Source organism: Anolis sagrei, chromosome 1 (assembly GCF_037176765.1).
Source record: "Anolis sagrei isolate rAnoSag1 chromosome 1, rAnoSag1.mat, whole genome shotgun sequence".
Taxonomy (NCBI): domain Eukaryota; kingdom Metazoa; phylum Chordata; class Lepidosauria; order Squamata; family Dactyloidae; genus Anolis; species Anolis sagrei.
In genome coordinates, this window is record NC_090021.1 from 251,381,475 (window position 1) to 251,404,101 (window position 22,627).

General features: G+C 38.1%; 1 protein-coding gene across 4 annotated transcripts in view; it reads right to left on the minus strand.

Annotated features, from left to right (window-relative positions):
* The window catches only part of STK33 (serine/threonine kinase 33), a 76,199-nt gene that overhangs the window by 18,456 nt on the left and 35,116 nt on the right, over nucleotides 1–22,627 (minus strand). For 3 of the 4 annotated variants that reach the window (XM_060767344.2, XM_060767327.2, XM_060767352.2), the window contains 7 exons: nucleotides 18,994–19,113; nucleotides 17,313–17,426; nucleotides 14,313–14,417; nucleotides 12,240–12,378; nucleotides 9,726–9,814; nucleotides 4,946–5,030; nucleotides 1,314–1,389 (listed from right to left, as the gene is read on the minus strand). In XM_060767344.2, the coding sequence (XP_060623327.2) occupies nucleotides 1,314–1,389; nucleotides 4,946–5,030; nucleotides 9,726–9,814; nucleotides 12,240–12,378; nucleotides 14,313–14,417; nucleotides 17,313–17,426; nucleotides 18,994–19,113 (728 nt within the window). The remainder of the gene's footprint in view (nucleotides 1–1,313; nucleotides 1,390–4,945; nucleotides 5,031–9,725; nucleotides 9,815–12,239; nucleotides 12,379–14,312; nucleotides 14,418–17,312; nucleotides 17,427–18,993; nucleotides 19,114–22,627) is intronic. The other variant, XM_060767336.2, reaches the window with a different exon arrangement.

A 22,627-nucleotide genomic window follows, 5' to 3' on the forward strand; every position in this document is an offset into this window, starting at 1 on the left:
ATACAGTTCTTTAATGGTTCAGTAAACCTGTGTCCCAAAAGGCATAGTACTTACTGGACTACACATTCACTGGAAAAGATGATCAAGAGAATAAAGCGGGAGTAAGAAAAAAAGAAGACTGCATTACAGGCAGAAACCATAGCCCTGTATTTGCGACGTGAGACATTGATGACTGAGGCTCTTGAAGGTTCCCTGGAGGTCTGTCATTGATAGGGTAGCCATAATCAAAGTTGATTCAATAGCAAGTAACAATAACATCTATTGCCATTCCCTCCCCCCTAAATGTTTGTATGCTCAATTTAAAGTTATGCTTAAGAAAACAATAATCAAATGCCACATAGTGTTTTGAGATTTTAGCGTATGTTGAATATTATGCAAACAAGACTGTTCTATTTTGTTTAGTTCATTAAAGTAATTGGTATCCCTGACACAGAAAGTAATGTATGAAACAGTACATTATTAGTAAAAACACATTCATATATACTGGATACAGCTGGAGCTAAACTGAATTGTGGTGAATCCACTTAACTTAGGGTGGCTTTATATCAGGTAGTCTGTTATGAATTGTGGGAGTTAAAGTCCAAAACACCTGGAGAACCAAAGTTTGCCCACGTCTGCTCTATATGGACCCTTTATCCCAGGGCCAATTTGGCCCCAGGATGGTTTTGACTGCCAACCGCCCAACAACTGTAGAGGCAGAAGGGAGTCAGTGCCACCAGGCAGACACCTTTACCAGACCCTCATGAGGGGAATCAGATATTAAAGCTAAACCACTAGAATCCAATTTGGAAAGAATGTGGAGGAGTTTGGGGATATTTTCAAGTAGTTTTGTGTTTTCTTATTTCTAAATAAAATTTAAGTTCAATTGCATTGGTTTTGTGGAATTTGTGGAGTTTTGAGGGCCACAAAAACTGTTTTGGGGGTGCATGTAGCACACAGATTTCAGTTTCTGCACCCTAGCACCACAAAAATGCTTTCAGTGTTGATATCCATCACAAATTGTTACCACTGTTGTCAAATTAAAACCAACATATGTAGAAAAAATATCCCCCCACATGTTATTTTTCCATCAAGGAGAAATTGCAAGAATATGCTAACCCACTGAACCATCTACACATAGACTTTGTAAAAATGTGATCCTGAGACCATTCACCTTAGTGTGTCTAGATTTGAGACATATTTGTATTGAAAACATTTATCATTCATATTAAGACGTATGAAAGTGAGCCAAGCAATAACTTTCAGTTTTAAAAATAAAGTTATCTTCTTTAGGAGGAAAAAATCATTTTATATAAATGTAGCAAACTACTTACAGCATATACATAATGACACCTATGCTCCAAACATCACACTGTTGGCTATAGTCATGTGCACTTATCACTTCTGGGGCTGCCAACCAAGCAGAAACAATAATATTAATAATACAAAAATACTTTTAAAAGCTTAAAACAAAGCATGTGCTGATGAATATACTTTATTTCTCCCTCAAGCAAAAAGAAAAGCAGCAGATGTTGAGATTAATAATGCACAGCCCTTAACAATTCATGCTGATGTGTCCTCACTTTGATCATTTAGGATGATGACATTGTGGCTAACTAATTGTGTTATTGGTTTTCTTTGTAGCTATAAATTGTGAAAACATTCTGACTGCAAATCCTTCATGACATCACATAAATATATTTCCATTTAGAAACCAAACATAACATGTACGGTTATGTACAGGATGCAAAAATAACAGAGGTTATGTAAATATCCATGTAGGACAAATCACAACAAGTACAACATCCATTTTGAAAAGATGGTTCTTGACCACTTGACTTGTTTTACATATCTATACACATTATAGATTTACAAAATGATAGACTCTGCAAATTATTAATTGATACAGATCATGTGATTATTGTTTATGAAATCAAGCGACACCACCACCACCCCTCCCAGCACATGCACTCTCCTTACTTCCTTTGCATGGGACGCAATTACAGCAGATTCTTTCTAGGAAAAATATTCAGGACAAAATCCAAAATTCACAAAAAAAGAGCTACCTTAGTTGGTCAACCAAAATGTACATACAACAATATTCCCAACCTGGAAACTGTGATTCTTAAAGTGATATCTTTTTGTTGTTTGTTTGCTTTCCATTTTAATGTGAGACATTGGCTTGTTCCAAAAGTGGTAATTTTATTTCCCTGAGAAACTACATGGCTATTAATTAATCATATCTAAAGGAACATAAGAAGCAAAGGAGTTGAATATATGGTGGTCAGGTACTTGTATTTTCAGTTTAATAAACAAGTATCATCCAAACACAGCACTGAGTAGTAATATCACAGTATCCATAACATTACATAACATCCAAAATAACCTAACAAGCTCAAACTATTATAATTTAGTACTGCAGGCCAGTAATTTGTACAAAACGTTTCCTTTTCAGTTGTCCCCTTTTTTGGCTACAAGAAACATTTCATCTCAAGAAGAAGTGAACATTCAATACTACATCCATCAGTCTATATGTAACATTAACATTAACAGACTTAGATGTTTTATGATCAATTGTCTTAACTGTCTAAACTTGCCTTCAGTATGTGCTCAGATGAAGAGGAATCTCCATATTAATATATTCAGCTGTTGTTTCCAAGTTATTAACTGACTATGAATATACTATAAAACCTAATTTTGTAATCTTATTGTATAATGGCCTATCCACTATTTGGTAAACAATCATCACTCACAGTATCTTTAAAAAAATTGAATCATAAAGCAAGAAACATGGTATATAGTATTAAATGTGGGTCAACACAATGCAAAACATAAAAGACCATGAGCAAGCTACTCATACATTTTAGCACAGAAAATCTGAGTAGAAACATAAATGTTTTTAAATTTAGCAAACCCTCTCTAATTTTTCAGCCAGCAGTACAAGACAGTTGTTTTTGTTGTCATGTAAAAATGTCATCATAAGATCTTCTTATAGCTAGCAGGTCTGAAACAGACATACAACGATCTCTAGGTAATGAACTATATGTTCTGCTATCTTTACAGAAATATGAAATGTCTTCTAGAATAAGGTTTTATAATATATATTTGCTTTCAAGAAACAGTTCAAGCTTGGCTTAGATCCAGGCTTCACTGCAAACTATAACTTGCCATTTCATAGAAGCAATTTTCCATCCCACTTCTGAATTTGATAAGAAACAGCCAAGAAAAAAGAAAAATAATTGAAGAATTTACATATCCTGTTGCCTAATTATATCTTTAGTTTTTATGAAGTAATTGTACTAAAACAATACACCTTTTTATGGTGTTTAATATATACAACCCATTCTAAGCACGCTTACTCTGAGCCCAAGTGGAGTTACTTCTATAGCACTTGCTCCCAAGTAAATGAATTTAAAAGTGCACATTTAACATATTTATGAAAAATATGTCTCAATCACTGCCCAGACATTTTATACAATCAAGGCTTGCCCTTTCTAAGCAAGTGTAAACCATCATGTATAATGGGAAAGGCAGAAAAAGAATAGATGAATTCTAGCAATAATATTAGGCTTCCCTCCAAAATCTGCTTCATGGAGGATGCTGGAATATTAGGAAGGACCAAAAGTATTAGAAAATGGTTAAATACTTTGGGTTAAATCAATGGAAGAAATTAATTGCCCCAAACTAAACAGAGGCAGTTGATTTATGGGATTTCTATCACATATACTGCCCAATTTTGGTTAAGTCCTCCCTCCATTGCAATGCCACATTTTATGAGAATTTCTCTTTTTCACTGATTTTTATCACTAATAATCTAATATGAAACCAAAAAATAAAATACATTAAAAGAAAATAGAAAAATAAACAAGATGAAGAGAGGGGAAAATAAAAAAGAGTGACAGAAAGGGATAAGCTATATAACTAAAACAAAGTAGGGTCTTGACAGTAATGAAAAGAAAAATAAAAGAGAAAAACAGTGTTCTATCATTATAGATCCAACTAAACAATCTTTTGGGTTATAGTACCTTTTGTAGAAATCAAAAGGTACAACGTAAAAAGACTTAGGGAAGATCTATGCTGACCCGTTATCCACAATGCAGGGAGCTGATTCGGTTTACCACAGGTCAAAGCCACATAATTTGAACTATATTATCAAAAGACACAGGTGGCTTCAAATTCTCACTGAGAATCTGGAGCTAGCAATGACTTTAGGAAAGGGTTAAGCATTAATAGTCATGGGAATGATATTTCTAGTGCCCATCACTTGTCACTTGGATATGCCCATTAGCCAGAGCAACAAGGCAATCAGATTTGGATTGGGACAAGGAGGGAGCAATTCCTGTGGCGCCCTGGCCAACTCCAGGTGACGAGTGATGGAGACCAACCATGTTGCACCCGCTAGTCATCACAACAATGGGAACAGGAAGGGGATAGTCAGGACTCCTTCCCACTTCTGCAGTACCCAGGGACTGGTGGTTAAAATTCTCAGCACTCCGGAACAGCCCTGGAATAAAGGGTCAGTGTAGAGCCACCCATCATAATGGTACTTCTTGGCACTTGCTCTCCAGCTAACTTTTCACTAGATTCAGCAATTTCCAAATAATTTTACAAATAGCAATAATAAAATAGGTCTATTTAGGGTATGTTTTCCTGATATAATGAATTGAATGTTGGGATCAGAAAGACAGCTGAATAAATCTTCTTCAATCATGATGGACATAGCTTAGTATCTCAGTGAACCTTTAAGATGATGTTTATTGGCAAGAATATTTTACATCTGCGAAAAGCTTGCAACTGTGAAAAAACATCTACCAAATTATGGAACACTGAAAAAATCTATAAGCAATGGGCAAGATTAAGCGTCAGCCCATATATACGCCTACATAAATGGCAAATTCATTCATATGCAATTCCTTTATGAGATGAGACTGAATCAGAATGCTACCCTATGAAGCACTGAACTTACCCATGTAGATAGGAGTCCCACAGGTGGACTGGAACATGCTTTCACTTCCTCCCATCTTTTGTACGGCTAAACCAAAATCAGTCACCTACAAGAAACAGAACTCATCTGTCTTCAAAATTCCCTGTTGACATGTAGTTGCAGCTCTTCTATTTCTCTTAAGAGTTCATTGTTCATAGCAAAACCACTTCAGTGAGAGCTAAAAGAATTTGACTAGATTTCTCAAATGATCACATGTAACAGTGCACCTTAAGCAGAGAAAGCTCTACGCCAATCCTCCTATAAATATTCAGAGCCTAGTTTTCAACAACTTTAATCCTTACTCTGCAAATTGTACTAGCATTTGAGCATACATAAAGCTGAGAAGATTATTAATGAGATTCAAACTAAGTATAAACTGTTATCGGGTCTGCATCAAACCCCTTAAATAAAAAAAGTTGATATTTTAATTATGCTCCATTACTACAAGACCTTTAGGGAACACAAACATGGGACACAGTAGATGCTAATAAAAAGTACTTTATGAGCTGAATGGAAACCAGGATGGGATACAAGAGGAGTGACTGGGCATTTAGCATCTAAGGCTGTCTGGATAAAGAAAAAAGAGAGAAGTGGAAGGAAAACGGATATGCTTCCTTTGAATAGTCAAGTATTGTTCTTCATACTCATCAGCCAGAAATTCCACAGACTGAGAGGATCAGTATCTATTTTTATAGCTAGTAATTAAGTCCAGCATTAGATGAAATATCTTTCTTTCATCTATCTTTCTTTCTTTCTTCCTTCCTTTTTTTTCTTTTTTTTTTTTGGGGGGGGGAGTTACTTACACATCTCAACAGCAAACCAAGATGCTACAACTGCCCATATCTTATCCAAAGACATTGTGCAGGAAAGAAAATGCCTGCTTTGTGTTGATTCCTAAAATACTGCATAGGTAGGGAGACGACATATCTCCTCCATTTTTTCTGGCTTTTCGAATACTCAAGATAGGAAGAATATAATCCTTACTCTGCATCTGGCAGCATCTGAAGTGCACCAGGCCCAAGATGTAGCATGTTCCAACAAGATGGGCATTACATTGTGGTGCCATTTTCTGCTATATTGCTGTGCACATGGAGAACAGAACTATGCTAAAGAGATATGCAACTAAGGGTGCTTCCAGACTGTATCAAAATGTGGGTGTTAAAAGTGGTGCAAAAAATCTTGGAACCTGACAGTATGTCTACATACAGACTTATCAGTCTCAAGAAATGATCCCCCACCAGGAGATGGAGGGCGGATGGGGAACATCCAGCGGACCGCATATGCGCACATGCGGAGAGCCCAATGTACACACAAGCAGATTTCTTATCTCTCTCTTCACCCAACTGTTAATTAAAGCTCTGTTTAATATTATAAGAAAGAAAGGGAAGGCTGTAGAGAGTTCTAATTGCTTTCCAATTGTGCTTCCTTTTAGGCACCTGTGCATCTGGATCCATTTTTTTACAGCCCAATCAGCTGTTTTGGGCTTTTAAAATACGTGCATTGGAGCAGTTCACACCAAGGTATGAGAAGGAAGTCATGTGTTTTCCACGACTGCAAGGATATACAGTCATGCGAAGGTGTACATTTTGGGGTTGGAATCGCATTTTAAGTGCACCTTTTAGACACATGCTTTTCAGTTGTTAATTTGATTCTGCCTGCACTTTCCCCAAACATCATTTAGTAATTCCTTCCAGCTTTACTGCATGTGTAGAAGGGCCCAAAGTTAAAGTTGTTTTTGTTGTTGTTGTTGTTATGTTTATTTATATCCCACTTTTTCTCACCATACAAAGACTCAAAGCGGACCACAACTAAAAGCATTGCAATACAACTTAAAATATATCAATATACAAGTATTAAAACAGTATTAAACATCATAAAAATCACAGCAGCCCCTGACAATCTTAAAAACATTCTTCTTTAAAAGCCTGCCTGAATAAAAAGGTTTTAACCTGCCACCTGAAAGACAGCAGGTGTTGTGGTTCAGCCTGTGATTGTTTCATTGCAGATGGCATTAAACAAGGGTCCAGATAGGTTCATACAAGGGGATGCGGTTGGTCAAATAGCCTGGACCTGAACTGTCTAGGACTTTAAAGGAGCTGCTTCAACAGGGAGATTGTCCGCTCCCTGTAGCCACCCCCAGTGAGCAACCTGGCTGCAGCTATTTGGAACAGCTGAACTTTCTGAGTACTCTTCAGAGGCAGCCCCACGTATAGTGTGTTACAGTAATCCAGATGGGATGTAACTGAAGTCGGGCTATAGGGAGAAATGCCAGATTGTCAAGTTGGGCTCAGGAAAGGAAGAGGCTATAGGAATCATATTGGAAACATGCACCAATTGATGAAGCACTCCAAAGAATTTCAAAAGAAGATGAAACTGTATTCTGTATATTACAGCAAAGTCTTTGATTGTGTACATCAGGGGTCCACAAACTTTTTAAACAAAGGGCCAGGTCACAGTCCCTCAAACTGTTGGAGGGCCGGGTTATAATTTGAAGAAAAAAATGAATGACTTCCTATGCAAGCTGCACATAGTTTATTTGTAGTGTAAAGAACACTTAAAAACAATACAAGAATTAAAATGAGGAACAATGTTAACAAACATAAATTTATTAATATTCCAATGGGAAGTGTGGGCCTGCTTTTGGCTGATGAGATAGGATTGTTGTTGTTGTCGTGTGCTTTCAAGTCATTTCAGACTTAGGTTGATCCTGAGCGAGGGCTGAGTAAATGACCTTGGAGGGCCGCATCCAGCCCCCGGGCCTTAGTTTGAGGACCCCTGGTGTACATCATAAAAATGATGAGTCACTCTTAAAGAAATGAATGTGCCCCAACATTTGATGTGCAATCTATACTCAGGACATTAGATTACTATCTGGAGAGAAAACAGAGAAACCAAATGGTTTCCTATTGGAAAGTTCAAGAAAGGCTGAATTTTATCACTCTATCTGTTTAACTTGCATGCTGAACATATCATATGTTAAACAGGATTAGCTGCAGTGATAGGAGATGAGAAAATTGGAGAAAGGGACATTAACAAATTAAAATGTGCAATGACACTATACTACTAGCAGAATAAAGCAAAGACTTGGAATGATTACTGAAGGAAGTCAATGAAAAAAATTCACAGGCAGGTTTACAGCTGAACATTAAGAAAACGAAAACAATGAGCACAGATTTAAATAATTTTAAATCAGACAAAGAAGACAGTGAAATAGTTCAAGATTTTTCATACCTTGGTTCAATCATTAAACATGGAGAATGCAGTTAAGAAATCAGAAGATAACTAGTATTGGAATAGCAGATATTAAAAACCTAGGAAAGATCTTGAAGTGTCAAGATATATAATTGAATACAAAAGTTAGGAAGGACCATGCTATCACATTTCCAATTTCTATGTATACTTGTGAAAGCTGAACAGTGAAAAAAGCTGAAAGGAACCAAATGAACTCTTTTGAAATATGGTGCTGGAGAAGAATTTTACGAACACCAAGGACTGCTAAATAGGGGATAAATAAATGAGTCCTAGAGCAAATGAGGCCTGAACTCGAGAAACCAATATGACTAAACTGAGACTATTGTATTTTGGCCACATCATGAGAAAGCATGACTCATTAGAAAATACAATAATGCTTGGTAAAATCATTGAAAAAGAGGAAGACTGCATTTAATACAGATAAACTGAATCAAGGAACCCACAACCCCGCCTCTGCAAGTCCTGTGCAGAGATGTTGAAGACCAGATAACCCAATGGTCTCTCATTTATATGGTCACCATAAGTCAAAGTCATATTTGGCAGTTAACAGCAACAAATTAGTAAGGTGAAAAGGCAAGACCACATGATGTCCAGGTACTGGCAATTAGCTTAAACCCATAGTAAGTCACAGTATAACAACCTATAAATCCAAGGGATAGGAAAGCTCACTCACAACATAGGCCCATTTCAATCCACTTTTATATTCCTAAAGTAAACTATATAAGATGCCTCCCATCCAAACCCTGATGCCCACACACTGCTGCCAACAAAAGGGAAACAGATTAGGCCACACAGTCTCAGCATGCACCCATTAGTTAAGACAAAATACATTTTATCAAAGTAAGCTGCTTTATTTACCACCTATTGTACCCCAGCACTTTAGTTCTATGTGTCAGTATGCGCAATATATAAAATCCACACAGTCGTTTTATATCAGCTATAAAAATGGTACGTATGGATGTTGTAATATATAATTTAGCAACCACAAAGGGCCAATTATTGCCATACAAATAAATGAGTATAAGTTCTTGATATATTTAATGTGCTTAGGTAGTAAATACTTATAATATCCAAAGTCCACAAAGCAAAAAGTAGCTGGTATGTAAAACATCACATGTTTTTCAAAATTATAAAATGTTTAAATTAAATTGCCAGTACATATAATCCATGGTAATTATGACTCCACATCTTTTGCATGCTAATAGCTTGGAACTATATCCAAAAGCTACAAAAAAGGCATAGCCTACATTTTAAAAAACGTTTCTTTTTAAAATGACCTATAAGTATGTTATTTTTCATTGAACAAGAAGTGGCACTTGACTCGTACATTCTTGTCAATTGCTTGTATATCAGACCATTTATTTTGTCTTGATTATACCATTACACCTTGGTCTAAAACCAATAATAGGCATTTACCAGGAAACTTCACTTTTGATACCTGGATCTACAAAAAATGACACACAAAACAAAAGTACTGCTTGAAGTAAAGTGTTCCAATTTCTGGGCTTACCTTTATGTTTAATTTCATTTCATTTTCTTCATCAATGTCACTGCTTTTAACTAAAATGTTTTCCAATTTCAAATCTCTATGAACAATATCTGTCAAGGTGGAGAACAAAAAGTGAAAGTGTTATTTATCAATTGAGTTGAAAATATTCTGACAGAAGTGTTTTAAATCCTTTTGATTGAGTAATTTATGAGCTACATTTTCAGTGCATTTCATCTTACATTAATGCATATACGCAGACACGGTATTCTGTCTTTTCCTGAAAATGCATTGTCTATCCATTCCACACCTGGATCAAACTTAGATCCATTCTTCTAATAAAGTGAAAAAGAAAAGTCTTCATAGATTTCATGACATTAAATAATATGGTTTTGTCACATGATTTACTTTAAAAGCACCAATTTGTAAGATTAGGTTATAAAATTTGGGGGGGGGGGGGAACCAACTCATTTCCCGTGCTTGGAAAGAAAAAAATACAAGGATCATCAAAAGGAGAAATGAACAAATCTTTTTTCAATCTTTCTCAGTTTACACTTCTGTTTCCCTTCATAGTACTGTCTGAGACTTCCATTGTGCTGTCTCTCATCCTCAACTCATGACTTCTTTTTCTTTTTCAAAGAACATATTCTCAAAATGTTACCATATTTCATTGATGTGTTTTGATATTTTTGGCCATTCAAGGTGTGGAGGACAAGGTCCCCATTCCCATTATACTTCTCCCTTTGCCTGCCCCAAGGAGAGCCAAGGAAATGTTAGCCCCCTACCTTTGTAGTGTTCAGAAGAAAAGCAAAAATCCATGCATCTATGCCACATCATAGAGTAGAACGAGAAAGCTGAGGTGCACTACTATATAGACCTGCACTATCCTGTTCGCTTATTTTGTGTAAAATTGCTGCACCTACTACCCAGAGGGACTACAGCAGATTTTTCCAAACGGTGTGTCGCAACATATTAGTGTGTCTGCTACAGTGTGTAGGTGTGTCATGAGGAATAATAAAAATCTTGGAAACTTCTATTATCCTACAGCTTCTATATTTTAAAAAAATCAATGAAAGGCTTTCGTTAGATATGTTGTATCTCCAAACATTTGTTATTACAGTTAATATATATGTCTGTATCTCTGGTAAATATTTGGTATAACTTCCGATTTGCTAGTAAAAATGAATTACTGTGTTGCAAAATTATGCATATCTAAAAAGTGTGTCACCAATATGAAATGTTTGGAAAGCTCTAGACTAGAGGGAGTAAAGGAGGTAGAAAAGCAGAGTTAGTGGTTGCTTGTAAAACTTTCTCTCATTCACTCTCTCACCCTTCCTGGATAGCCAAAATGGGTGAGAAATGGGAGACAAACAACTAGAGTAACAGCAACTGCTTATCAGAATCACCAGTTGTCCATTTATTTGTTTAATTTAGATTCAACCTTTCTTCCAATATAAGATGTAAGATAGGTCACAATCCTGTTTGTCCAGAAACAAAGGGAAAGTGAACCAGAGGAGACAGAAACTGGCCACACACATCCTTATTTATGATATGGTAAATATAAGGTGAACAAAGAATTTAATAGACATCCAATAAGATTTAATCTCCTAAGAATTTGGAAAAGATATAAGGAAGGAATGGAATTAAACACCCCTCTATGGTTACGTCCATTGGAAGCAGTACTTAGGCCAACATCCAGTGAGGAAATAAGAATTTATAGGGAGCAATATTTTTATCTTTAATGTGTTTTAGCAGAATTGTATTTGTAATGTTTTATTTTGTCTATCAAGTTGAATTAGGTTGTGTTATATTGTCAAATGTGTTTATTTTTATGTAATTGTCAGTATGGTTTCTTTCTGGCAATTGAATGTTTGCCTTACATGTTGGAAACTGCCCTGATTCACTTTGGGGAAATAGGGTAGTATACAAAGAATTATCATTATTTGATACATAACAAGATTAGTACACAGCAAACAAGATCACCATGCTGGCTTTTGTATTTGATCACATGTCGGACTCTTCCTAAGTGTCTAGGACTGTGTGATGTATCAGCAAATAATGCATGCAGATCCAAGTAGTTTAATTTTGTCAGTGCTGATATTATTATTATTATTATTATTAGAAAACACAGAAAGCGATGCAGAAGAAAATATGTTAATTGTTGAAGAAGTAGTCACCACTACTGAGATGTCCAGAACTTTATACTGTCCACATTTTAATAATAAAGAGCATACCACAGACCAAAAACAAAAAAAAAGTGTTTCGTTCACTAAGCCCAAAATTATAATATGAAATAAGCCAAAGCTACTCAAAGTGGTGATCCACGGACCAGTGCTGAATCACAAGCTATTGACTGCCAAGCTTCACAAATTTCCAGGAAACTGTTCGAATACACGATTAAAATAGTATAAATCTGACACTGGTCCATTGGACACTAAGTGGAAAATGTCATTCCACCACAACAAACAATTTGAGGAGCACTGAAATAAATACATATGAAATTATAAACATATTACAATACAGAATAAACAATCATACCTTTCTTGTGAAGATATGCTATTGCTGATGCAAGACTTTGAATTATGTGCCGTGTCTCGTTCTCTGAAAACTGACCTTTTCTCTGAAGAATCTCTTTAAGTTCTCCATCCTCACATAACTCCATTACAAGATATACACGCTAGCATTAATAAACAAAATATTACTTTTTATTTGCATTTACAATATGAAAGAATTAATCATTGTTTTTAACTTTAAGCCCAGCAAATCTGAAGTATAAAAAAATCACAAATTGCATTTTACCAAGTCTGGTTAATAAATTAATTAGTTTTTGTACCTTGATTAGTCAACTGTCACTCTAATTAATAAAAGCATTACAGCATTTAGAAGGTAAACTATGAAGAGCAATTTATATTAGTTATACTACACTTGATCTTAACCAAAAGGCCGAGAAGCTTATATTAGTTATAAGTGGTTCCTCAAGAAGAAAAAACTCATTTCGGGTTAGAATTGAGGTGTCATTTAAAAACTCTTATTATATGACCTTCAAAAACTTAACATAGTTACTTCATCAATATTTTTTCCTTAACTATGATCATTCATTAGGGAAAACAAATTAGGTTAGGGATTGATTCTTTTTGTTAAGTCCAGTTTTACTGAGGTTTCCTCTGACAGTGCTATGCTTTTTTTTTTACACTGAATTTTAATTCTTCATCCTGCTCCTTACACCCCACCCCCTGCCACTCTTACTCTTTGCATGCATTTGGAAAATTCATTATTCATTGAATAAAAGCCATTATTCATTAATACAAGATATTGGTGCACGTTTTGATACATATATACATTTTCCATGTGCATTTTTCAAATGTGCAAGCATTTGAAAAGGTTCTTCCTGCCCTGATCCTTGCAAAATGGCAATACCATCCCAGAATGTAGCTTTTATCTGAAAATTGTTCTGAAAAGTGTTAATTTAGTTGTTTTACATCACAATGCAAATCCCAAATGCCTCTCACCAATCCCCAGACTGAATCCTTCCATTAAACTAAATGAGGATTCCTTTACAGGCCCAATTTCCATGAGGACAACAAAACATATAAAGAATTCTGAGTTGTGAAGCAAGTGTGGGAATTCTACGGGCAATATTTAGTATTTCTTCCATGTCTTTGATTAGCATATTCAAAAGCTACAAATTGTACATGTCACTTTCATATAAGTGGGTACCTCACATGCACTCTAGTACTGCGAATCACAAAAAGCAAGTCCTCAGGACACAACGCTACCACACAAGAAAGCAAATGGCACAATGTGGCCAACAAGTTTCAAGAGTAGTTTGCCACTCATTAAAGCAGTATTTCCAAGACAGCTTACAAGATATCTCTACATTATTTCCAGTATATACATATTAAGCTCCTACTTTCAGGAAACAAAGAACACATGCTGCAACCAAAATAATGATTCCCAAACAAGAGATATAGTGACTGGTTAAAACGATACAGAGGGTACAATAGAGTTCAAGGTATTTGTCCCCCAAAATAGATACATCCACCTCAAAATGCTACTGAATGGTGGAGGGAAAGTGGGATATGTGTGTAGAGATTTCAACATCCCTATAAACCATGATATCTATTTTATTCAGCAGAAACTATTATGGTTTTTTGCTTATAACCATTGTGTGGACTTGGCAATGAATTTTATTATTAATTTGTATTGAAGAATATCAATAAGAGTTGGGGAAAATATTTAAAGCAGGGAGGGAAGAAAATAAATGCTTGATGCAAGTTTAGGAATAGAAGAGATCAATATGCAGTTCAACAAACTGAACCAAGGGTTTTGCTCAGGTATCTGAATAAAACAGGGACAGTCTAGTTAACTTAGCTGGATGTATTCATCCCTTGTTGTTTGTGTTGTCCTGTTGCTTATGTGCTGTTTTGTGGATTCTTCCACATTTTAAAACTTGTTCCTATTTACAATGTAGTTCAGTAAACCGAAAAATTTGTATTTGGGAGGAAAAATAATTCATCAGCAACTAAGTTCTAACACTGCCAGCTTCCAGTATTACATCTTATTTGTCATTTAGTGAATTCTATTGTAAGAGTTATATTCATAAGCACTTACTTTTGGTGTCTCAAACACTTCTTCAAGATGTATTATATGGTCATGGTTGACTGTTTTCAAAATGCTTACTTCCCGTTCAAGTAGTTTTACAGCAGAACTCCCAGCCTTAATTAATGAGAAAAATAAATTTCTTATACATTAGAAGATTAACACAGCAGCATATTAATTACATAGTTACAGATGTTTTTCAAAACACATCCTTGAAAGTCTGGTTTGAAAGCTTCAGCCTTATCAGACTCCACAAGGGCTCAAATCAGGAGCAGTGGGATTAGAGAAATGTTCTCTGCAGCCTGTGCCATATAAGCAGTAAAATATGGAATGTCAGCACCACAGCACAGAACCAGCCTGGTCTTGGGAAGGAATTATCTCAGAAAGCATTTCATTGCATTACACAATTTCACTCCATTCGGTAAAGCTTGCCGACTTGCTACACTCTGTCCAACCTGTTCAAGAAAGCCAACAGGTCACTATCCTATATTTCTATATTCAGTGACCCCATACTCAGCATGTAATTTCTTCTGGTGTATCTTAAAAGTGATTTCCAACCTATGGGAACCCTAAGACAAATCTGTTATGGTTGTTTCTTGGAAATATTTGTTCAGATTATGTTTGCCATTGCTTTTCTCTGAGACATGGGGGCCAGAAATGACGGGGCTCATCCAGAATGGGGTACTTCAGATCAGTGCCACCGAAGTCCACATGGCTAGCTGCCGAGCTAGCTCTTGGGTTGCATTGCGCTGCACCAAGTTGGCCCAGTGGCTAGATAGCATTCACCACTGGGCCAACCACCCTCACTTTCCCTTTGTCAATATAGCTGTGACCACCAGGGACAAAACTGGAAGAGGTGGTCACTTGATGCTTGTAATGACTATAGTCAGAGTAATGAAGTGCTGTGTGAGAGAAGACGAGGAAAGGAGAGATTGCTAGAAGTCCTGGGGTTTGGGAATCTATCCTCTCCCTGATATTTGAAAGATTGTATTCCATTTTTTATCCAAGCAGCACTAAATCCTGAGTGCCAGTGGAAAGCACTCTTAAATTCTGAACTCCTTACCAAACTGCTAGTGAAGCTTTCATTCCACACAATCCATTTCTCATTGCAACCTCATCTTTGCAGTGCTTTTTAACTTATTTTTAACCTTGTCTACTGTAAAATGTCCTCACTATACTGTATCAAAAGCTCCCTTCCAAAAGATTCACCTCAAATGCTCTAATTGAATTTCTCCAATGTGCACTTGTTTATTTTTTTCCCCATATTAAGTTTTACACACAATTATCAACAAATCGACATGGATTTCTCAAAAACAAGTCATGCCAGAGTAATCTTATCTCTTTTTTCAATAGAGTTACAAGCTTGGTAGATGCAGGGAATGCTGTGGATGTAGCTTATCTGGATTTCAGTAAGGCCTTTGACAAGGTCCCCCATGACCTTCTTGAAAACAAACCAGTCAAATGTGGGCTAGGCAATGTTACTGTTAGGTGAATCTGTAATTGGTTAACTGACCGAACCCAAAGGATGCTCACCAATGGTTCCTCTTCATCCTGGAAAGAAGTGACAAGTAGAGTGCCACAGGGTTCAGTCCTGGGCCTAGTACTGTTCAATATCTTTATTAATAACTTGGATGAAGGTTTAGAGGGCATGCTTATCCAGTTTGCAGATGACACCAAATCAGGAGGGATAGCTAATACTCCAGACGACAGCATAAGAATTCAAAATGACTTTAACAGAAAAGAGAGCTGGGCCAAAACTAACAAAATGAATTTCAACAGGGACAAATGTAAGATACTTCCCTTAGGCAGGAAAAATGAAATGCAAAGATACAAGATGGGCGATGCCTGGCTCAACAACAGTTCATGTGGTAAAGGTCTTGGAGTCTTCATGGACAACAAGTTGAACATGAGCCAACAGTGTGATGCAGAAGCTTAAAAGGCCAATGGGATTTTGGGCTGCATCAAAAGGAGAACAGTGTCTAGATCAAGTGAAGTAATGTGCTTTGGTTAGACCTCATCTGGAATACTATGTCCAATTATGGGTACCACAGTTCAAGAGATATATTGACAAATTGGAAGGTGTCCAGAGGAGGGCAACTAAAATGATCAAAGGTCTGGAGACCGTGCCCTATGGGGAGCAGCTTAAAGAACTGGGTATGTTTAACTGCTGAAGAGAAGGTTGAGAGGAGACATGATAGTCATGTATAAATATGTGAAAGGGTGTCATAAGGAAGTGGGAGCAGCCTTGTTATCTTCTGGCCTTGAAACTAGTACTCAGAGCAATGGGTTCAAATTACAGGAAAGGAGATTCCTTCTGAACATTCGGAAGAACTTTCTGACCATACAGCTGTACAACAGTGGAACTCTCTGCCTCAGAGTGTGGTAGAAGCTCCTTCCTTAGAAACTTTTCAACAGAGTCTGGATGGCCATCTGTCTAGGATACTTTGATTGTGCTTTTCCTGCATTGCAGAGAGTTGGACTAGATGTCCCATGTGGTCTCTTCCAACTTTATTATTCTATGATTCTATGAAAAATATCAGCTATATACTAAAAACAGCCAATTTCATCTGAAGAATCTGTTGTTTTAAAATGGTAGTCAATATATGCTAAGATCAGCATATTTCCAGTTTTGAAGGAAATAACAGTGTAAGGAAATACAACCATACATTATCAAATTACATCTGGGGGGAGGGGGCTGCATATGAATAAACCATGATAATTTAGATAATTTAGATGCCAAGTTAATGTAAGATTGTCATAGCTTGTGAAAGAACTCTTCTTTATTATTTATTTATTTGCGGTATTTGTATACCAGCCTACTCAACCCCAAAGGGGACTCAGGGCGGTTCACAATGTTGGTAACAATTCAATGCCATTCATAAAAACAGTATAAAACATCAAAATTGACCCACCCCCGATAAAACATTAAACATTATTGAGCATATCACATAAAATAACATCACATACCTCACAAAGACATAGCCGTATTAATCCATGATAAATAATTCCTACCTTTTCCCGGTTAACTTTCTTGATCGCCCACTTTATGCCTGTTTCTCTGTGTGTTGCCTCAATCACCACACCAAAGCTACCTTGTCCCAATTTCCTTCCAAAAGTATAAATTAGCTGCAGAAATAGATGGCAATAATGATAAAAGATGAAAAGAAGCAGGGACTAAAAAGTATGCTGTTACAGAGAGGATTTGTTAGTAGCCATATATATATGTGTGTGTGTGTGTGTGTGTGTGTGTGTATGTATCAATGGGTTGTTGTAGGTTTTTTCGGGCTATATGGCCATGTTCTAGAGGCATTTCTCCTGACGTTTCGCCTGCATCTATGGCAAGCATCCTCAGAGGTAGTGAGGTCTCAAGGTAATTTAATTTCAGTATTGTATGAAATTTCAGAACAAATTAAATTCTGAGGAAATAAACACTGACTTTTGTATCATATTTACAATATCAAGTAAGAATATGTACCAATAAATGATGCTTTAAGAAACCCAGAGTACAAAACCAAAAACTGGCCAATAAGAGTGAATAAATGAAAAAGAAAATAACCCAATGTCAAAGATAAAATAGAGTTCACCTGCTGTCAGCTAGTCTCACATTCATACAGAGGTTACAAGCTGCCTCTTCCTCCATTTTTACTCTAATCAAACACTTGGCTACAGTTATCCCGTTTCTGAGTTTTGTAAATATATCATACTCCCCCTGAAATCACATGTTTGCAATTTGTGGAGGTGCACCTGAGTCTAGATGCCCAGGTTTTGGCAGTGGCTAGGAGTGCATTTGCACAGTTAAAACTGGTGCACCAATTGCATTTGTTCCTTGAGATCTACAGCCAAGGCATCCTGCATACATGCCATTATTATTTCTGTGATGCTATGTCGGGCTGTCTTGGCAAACTTTGTCAATTTCAGCTATTGCCAGGCTGTTGACCAGGACTAATTACAGTGATTATGTGACATCCCCTGTTGAAAAACATCAGTGGCTGGCTACCAGTCAATTTCCCAGCATAATCCAAAATTCTGCTTTTTGCCTGTAAGTACCTACACATCTTAGGTCCAGACTATTTGAAAGATCTTATCACCCCATATAAGCCAATGCAAGCCTTACGGTCTTCAGGAGAGGCCTTTTTCTTGATTTCACCACAGTGCAGACTGGTTTGGTTAAAGACATGAGAAACAGCTTCCTTGATGACTGCTCCCTTCTATGGGAAGTCCAGTTGACATGCCACTACTCTCTTTCCACAGGTGAGAACCTTTTTATTAAGGTAAGCTTTGAGTTTTAAATTATGTGGCACTAGTGTGTGTGACATGGTATACTGAATTTAATGTTTAAATCTTTTATAAGTAATTATTTTTAAATGTGTTTTATTGTTTTAGCAATGGTTTTAATAATACAGTTGTTTAACTGTTTCTAACTTTTGTTGAATAAAATTGTAATTTAGCCTTTAGTTTCACAAATGTGTGAGCAACATATCTGAGATGCATATCTGTAGCAAATGTAGTAAATGCAGCATGCTCATCTTCCTTCCACCTGTAGCTTGTTTTGTTTAAGATTGCAGTTTGTGAGAATGTGGTTGGTCCGAATAAAAATATTTCCATAAAACAGTCAGCCTCCCCCACACCTCAATGGAAGGGTAATATGGTTAAATGTTACAATAAAAGTTCAGAAGGAAGTACAGTTACCAACCTGAATTGCTCCTCCATCATCTATTCGCGTGTGAGGGATTTTGCTTTCCGTATTATTGCCACGAATGCCTGAGGTAATGAGCATTTTTCTGTAAGAGTCTATTAAGTCTGACTTTGACATCTTTAAGGAACATAAAAAGACGAGCATGAAATTAAAATATTAGACATTGTTTTAAAAGAATATGTTTTTTTACATACCTTCCAGCACATGTAGTAAGTTACACATAAGATATTACAAAACTCCAACAGAATATATGAGGTGGGAAAGCACTAGAGAAAGTGACCTTAATAGACAGAAATAAGAGTATAGATATATCTCAGAGGGTGAATAAGGCAAAAAGAAAGGGGTATAGAAATACCAAAACACAAAAAAGGAATTTGGACTTCTCATCCCTCAAAAAATTAACAATGTTAGCATGGAAGTCCAAATTCATTAATATCTAATTGTTTTATATTCTACTTTAGTGAAAACATCATCTAAAAATTCAATCATCAATAGAATCTGGGCCCTGGAGAATTTAACCTTTGTTAAAAGTCCCTCTTTTCTCCATGTTCTAGAGGAAAAATGGTACATCATATGAAAGACAATCACCAAAAGGCGAAAGTAGAGAACTACCAAAGATAACCCTTCAAATAGCACTACTGTGGTTCACAAAACCATCAGAACTCGGTTGCAGAACCTATGCATAGCATGTTGAAGATCCCACATCCAAAGCAGGTGGACAGGTATGTGCAATCTTCTCAATCTGAGCAATGAAAACTATTTTAATGACAGTTTTAGATAGGAGTAATAAAAAGAAAAGTCTTCCAGGCTTATTATGTGCATAACAAAGCATTCACCATGTCCCTCCCTATTTCTGTAGTAAAAGAGAAGTTGCAGCAGTAGCCCGGTTAGTATCTAAGCCCATAGGTAATGAAAGAAGATGACAATGTATAAAATAAAAAATTGCATGTAAATTACTCAAGTAAAAAATTAAAATTGTAGTCATGCTTGAAAAAGAAATCAATATGTCCTGAGGTCTCGTGGGGATCTTCCTGTCCTGGAGACTGACGATCCTGTTGACGCTGTGGTTGATTACAACAGCGAGATGTCCAGGGCGATTGACATGATCGCTCCCGAACATCCCCTCTCGCTATGTAGAGTTGCACCAACTCCTTGGTTTACTGAGGAGCTGGAAGTGATGAAACGTACGAAAAGGGGTCTGGAGTACCTCTGGAGGAAATCTCGTGACATCTCTGACCGAGCACGGGCTAAAGCCACTATTAAGGCTTACTCCGCGGCTCTGCGGGCAGCCAAGAAAGCTTTCTCGACTGCCTGCATAGCGTCTGCAGCCAACAGGCCATCAGAGTGGTGGGGGAGCTCCTCCACACACCTGTGGTGGACGGAGTCCCTGAGGACTCGGCAACTTGGTGCAGCAATTTCGCGCACCATTTTGCAGGCAAAGTCGTTCAGATACGTCTAGAGCAGGACACCAGTTTAAGCGCAATGCCAAATGAGGTAACCGAGGTGCACGTCTGTCCGATTTTATGGGATTCTTTTTGTCTTGTTCTGCCTGATGATGTGGACGGGATCCTTGGGGCTGTGAGGGTGACCGCTTGTGCTCTGGACCCTTGCCCTTCCTGGCTAGTTAAACTGGCTAGGGATGGGTTGTTGGATTGGTTTCTCTCCATCTTAAATGCATCATTGGGCCAAGGGAAATTCCCATCCTACCTTAAGCAGGCGGTGGCAAAACCATTACTGAAAAAGACCTCTCTTGACCCCTCAGTGCTTACTAATTACAGACCAATCTCCAACCTCCCTTTTTTGGGCAAGGTGCTAGAGCGGGTGGTTGCCTCGCAGCTCCAGGAGTACCTAGATGACACCGATTTTCTAGAGCGATCGCAGTCTGGTTTCAGGCCTGGGCACAGTACCGAGATGGCTTGGTCACCTTGGTGGATGACCTCCACAGAGAACCTCCCTAAACTGTTCTGGCCCAACTTACCTGTCTGAACCTATCTCCCCTTACCAATCACTGAGGACTTTAAGATCATCTGGGGAGGCCCTGCTCTCGGTCCCACCTTCATCACAAGCACGTTTGGCGGGGACGAGAGACAGGGCCTTCTCAGTGGTGGCCCCTTGGCTATGGAACGCCCTCCCTAGGGAGATCAGGTCTGCTCCCTCCCTCTTGATGTTTCGGGGGCAAGTTAAAACATGGCTATTTGAGCAAGCGTTTACAAATACAGAGTAGCTAATATAGGAAATCGAATGACCTGACAACGGAATTGGACAATACTTGAGAATAATGAGACGCGGATGATGTTGTTTTTATTGCTTTTGTGATGTCTTATACTATTTAATGTTTTTTATCTATATTATGTTTTATGTGTACTGACTTGTTGGAAACCGCCCTGAGTCACCAATTGGCTGAGAAAGGCGGTATACAAATACAGTAAATAATAAATAATAAATAAATAAACTGGACAGGGGGAGTGTGATCCTGCTGGTTCTCTTGGACATCTCAGCAGCTTTTGATATCATCGACCATGGTATCCTTCTGGGTCGACTCTCCGGAATGGGACTTGGGGGGCATGGTTTTACTGTGGCTTCGATCCTTTCTGGAGGGTCATTCTCAGATGGTAAAGTTGGGCGACACCTGTTCGGACCCCTGGCCATTGACCTGTGGGGTCCCACAAGGTTCCATTCTATCCCCCATTCTTTTTAACATCTATATGAAACTGCTGGGAGAGGTCATCTGGAGTTTTGGAGTTGGGTGCCATCTCTACGTGGATAACGCCCAACTCCACTACTCTTTTCCACCAGAATCCAAGGAAGACCCTTGGATGCTGGACCAGTGCCTGGCTGTTGTGTCAATCTGGATGAGGACGAACAAGCTGAAGATCAATCCCGACGAGACAGAAGTCCTCCAGGTCAGTCATACGCCTGACCGGGGTATTGGATGGCAACCTGTGCTTGACAGGGTTGCACTCCCCCTGAAGGCACAGGTCGACAGCTTGGGGATCCTCCTGGACTCAGCGCTGAAGCTGAGTGCAGGTGTCGGCGGTAGCTGGGAGGGCCTTTGCACAATTAAAGCTTGTGCGCTAGATGAAACCATACCTCGCGAAGTCTGACTTGACCATGGTGGTCCACACCTTTGTTACCTCTAGATTGGACTATTGCAATGCACTCTACCCGGGGCTTCCCTTGAAGACGGCCCGGAAACTTTAACTGGTCCAACGCTCGGCAGCCAGACTTTTAACTGGGGTGAATTACAGGGAGCAATCAACCCCCCTGTTTAAGGAGCTCCACTGGTTGCCGTTCATCTTCTGATCCCAATTCAAGGTGCAGGTCATCACCTATAAAGCCCGGAATGGTTTGGGACCCACCTAACTTTGTGGGCCACATCTCCTACCAGAAACCTGCACGATCTCTTCGATCCTCTGGAGAGGCCCTTCTTTCACCCCTTCCTCTATCACAGGCTCAACTTGTGGGAACGAGGGAGAGGGCCTTCTCCGCTGTGGCCCCCTGCTTTTGGAACTCGCTACCTGGGGAGATCAGGCAAGCCCCTATTCTAGCTGCCTTCAAGAAAGATCTAAAAACTTGGCTCTTCCGATGTGCCTTCGGAAAGTGACCACACAACCCATTTGTTTGTTTCCAC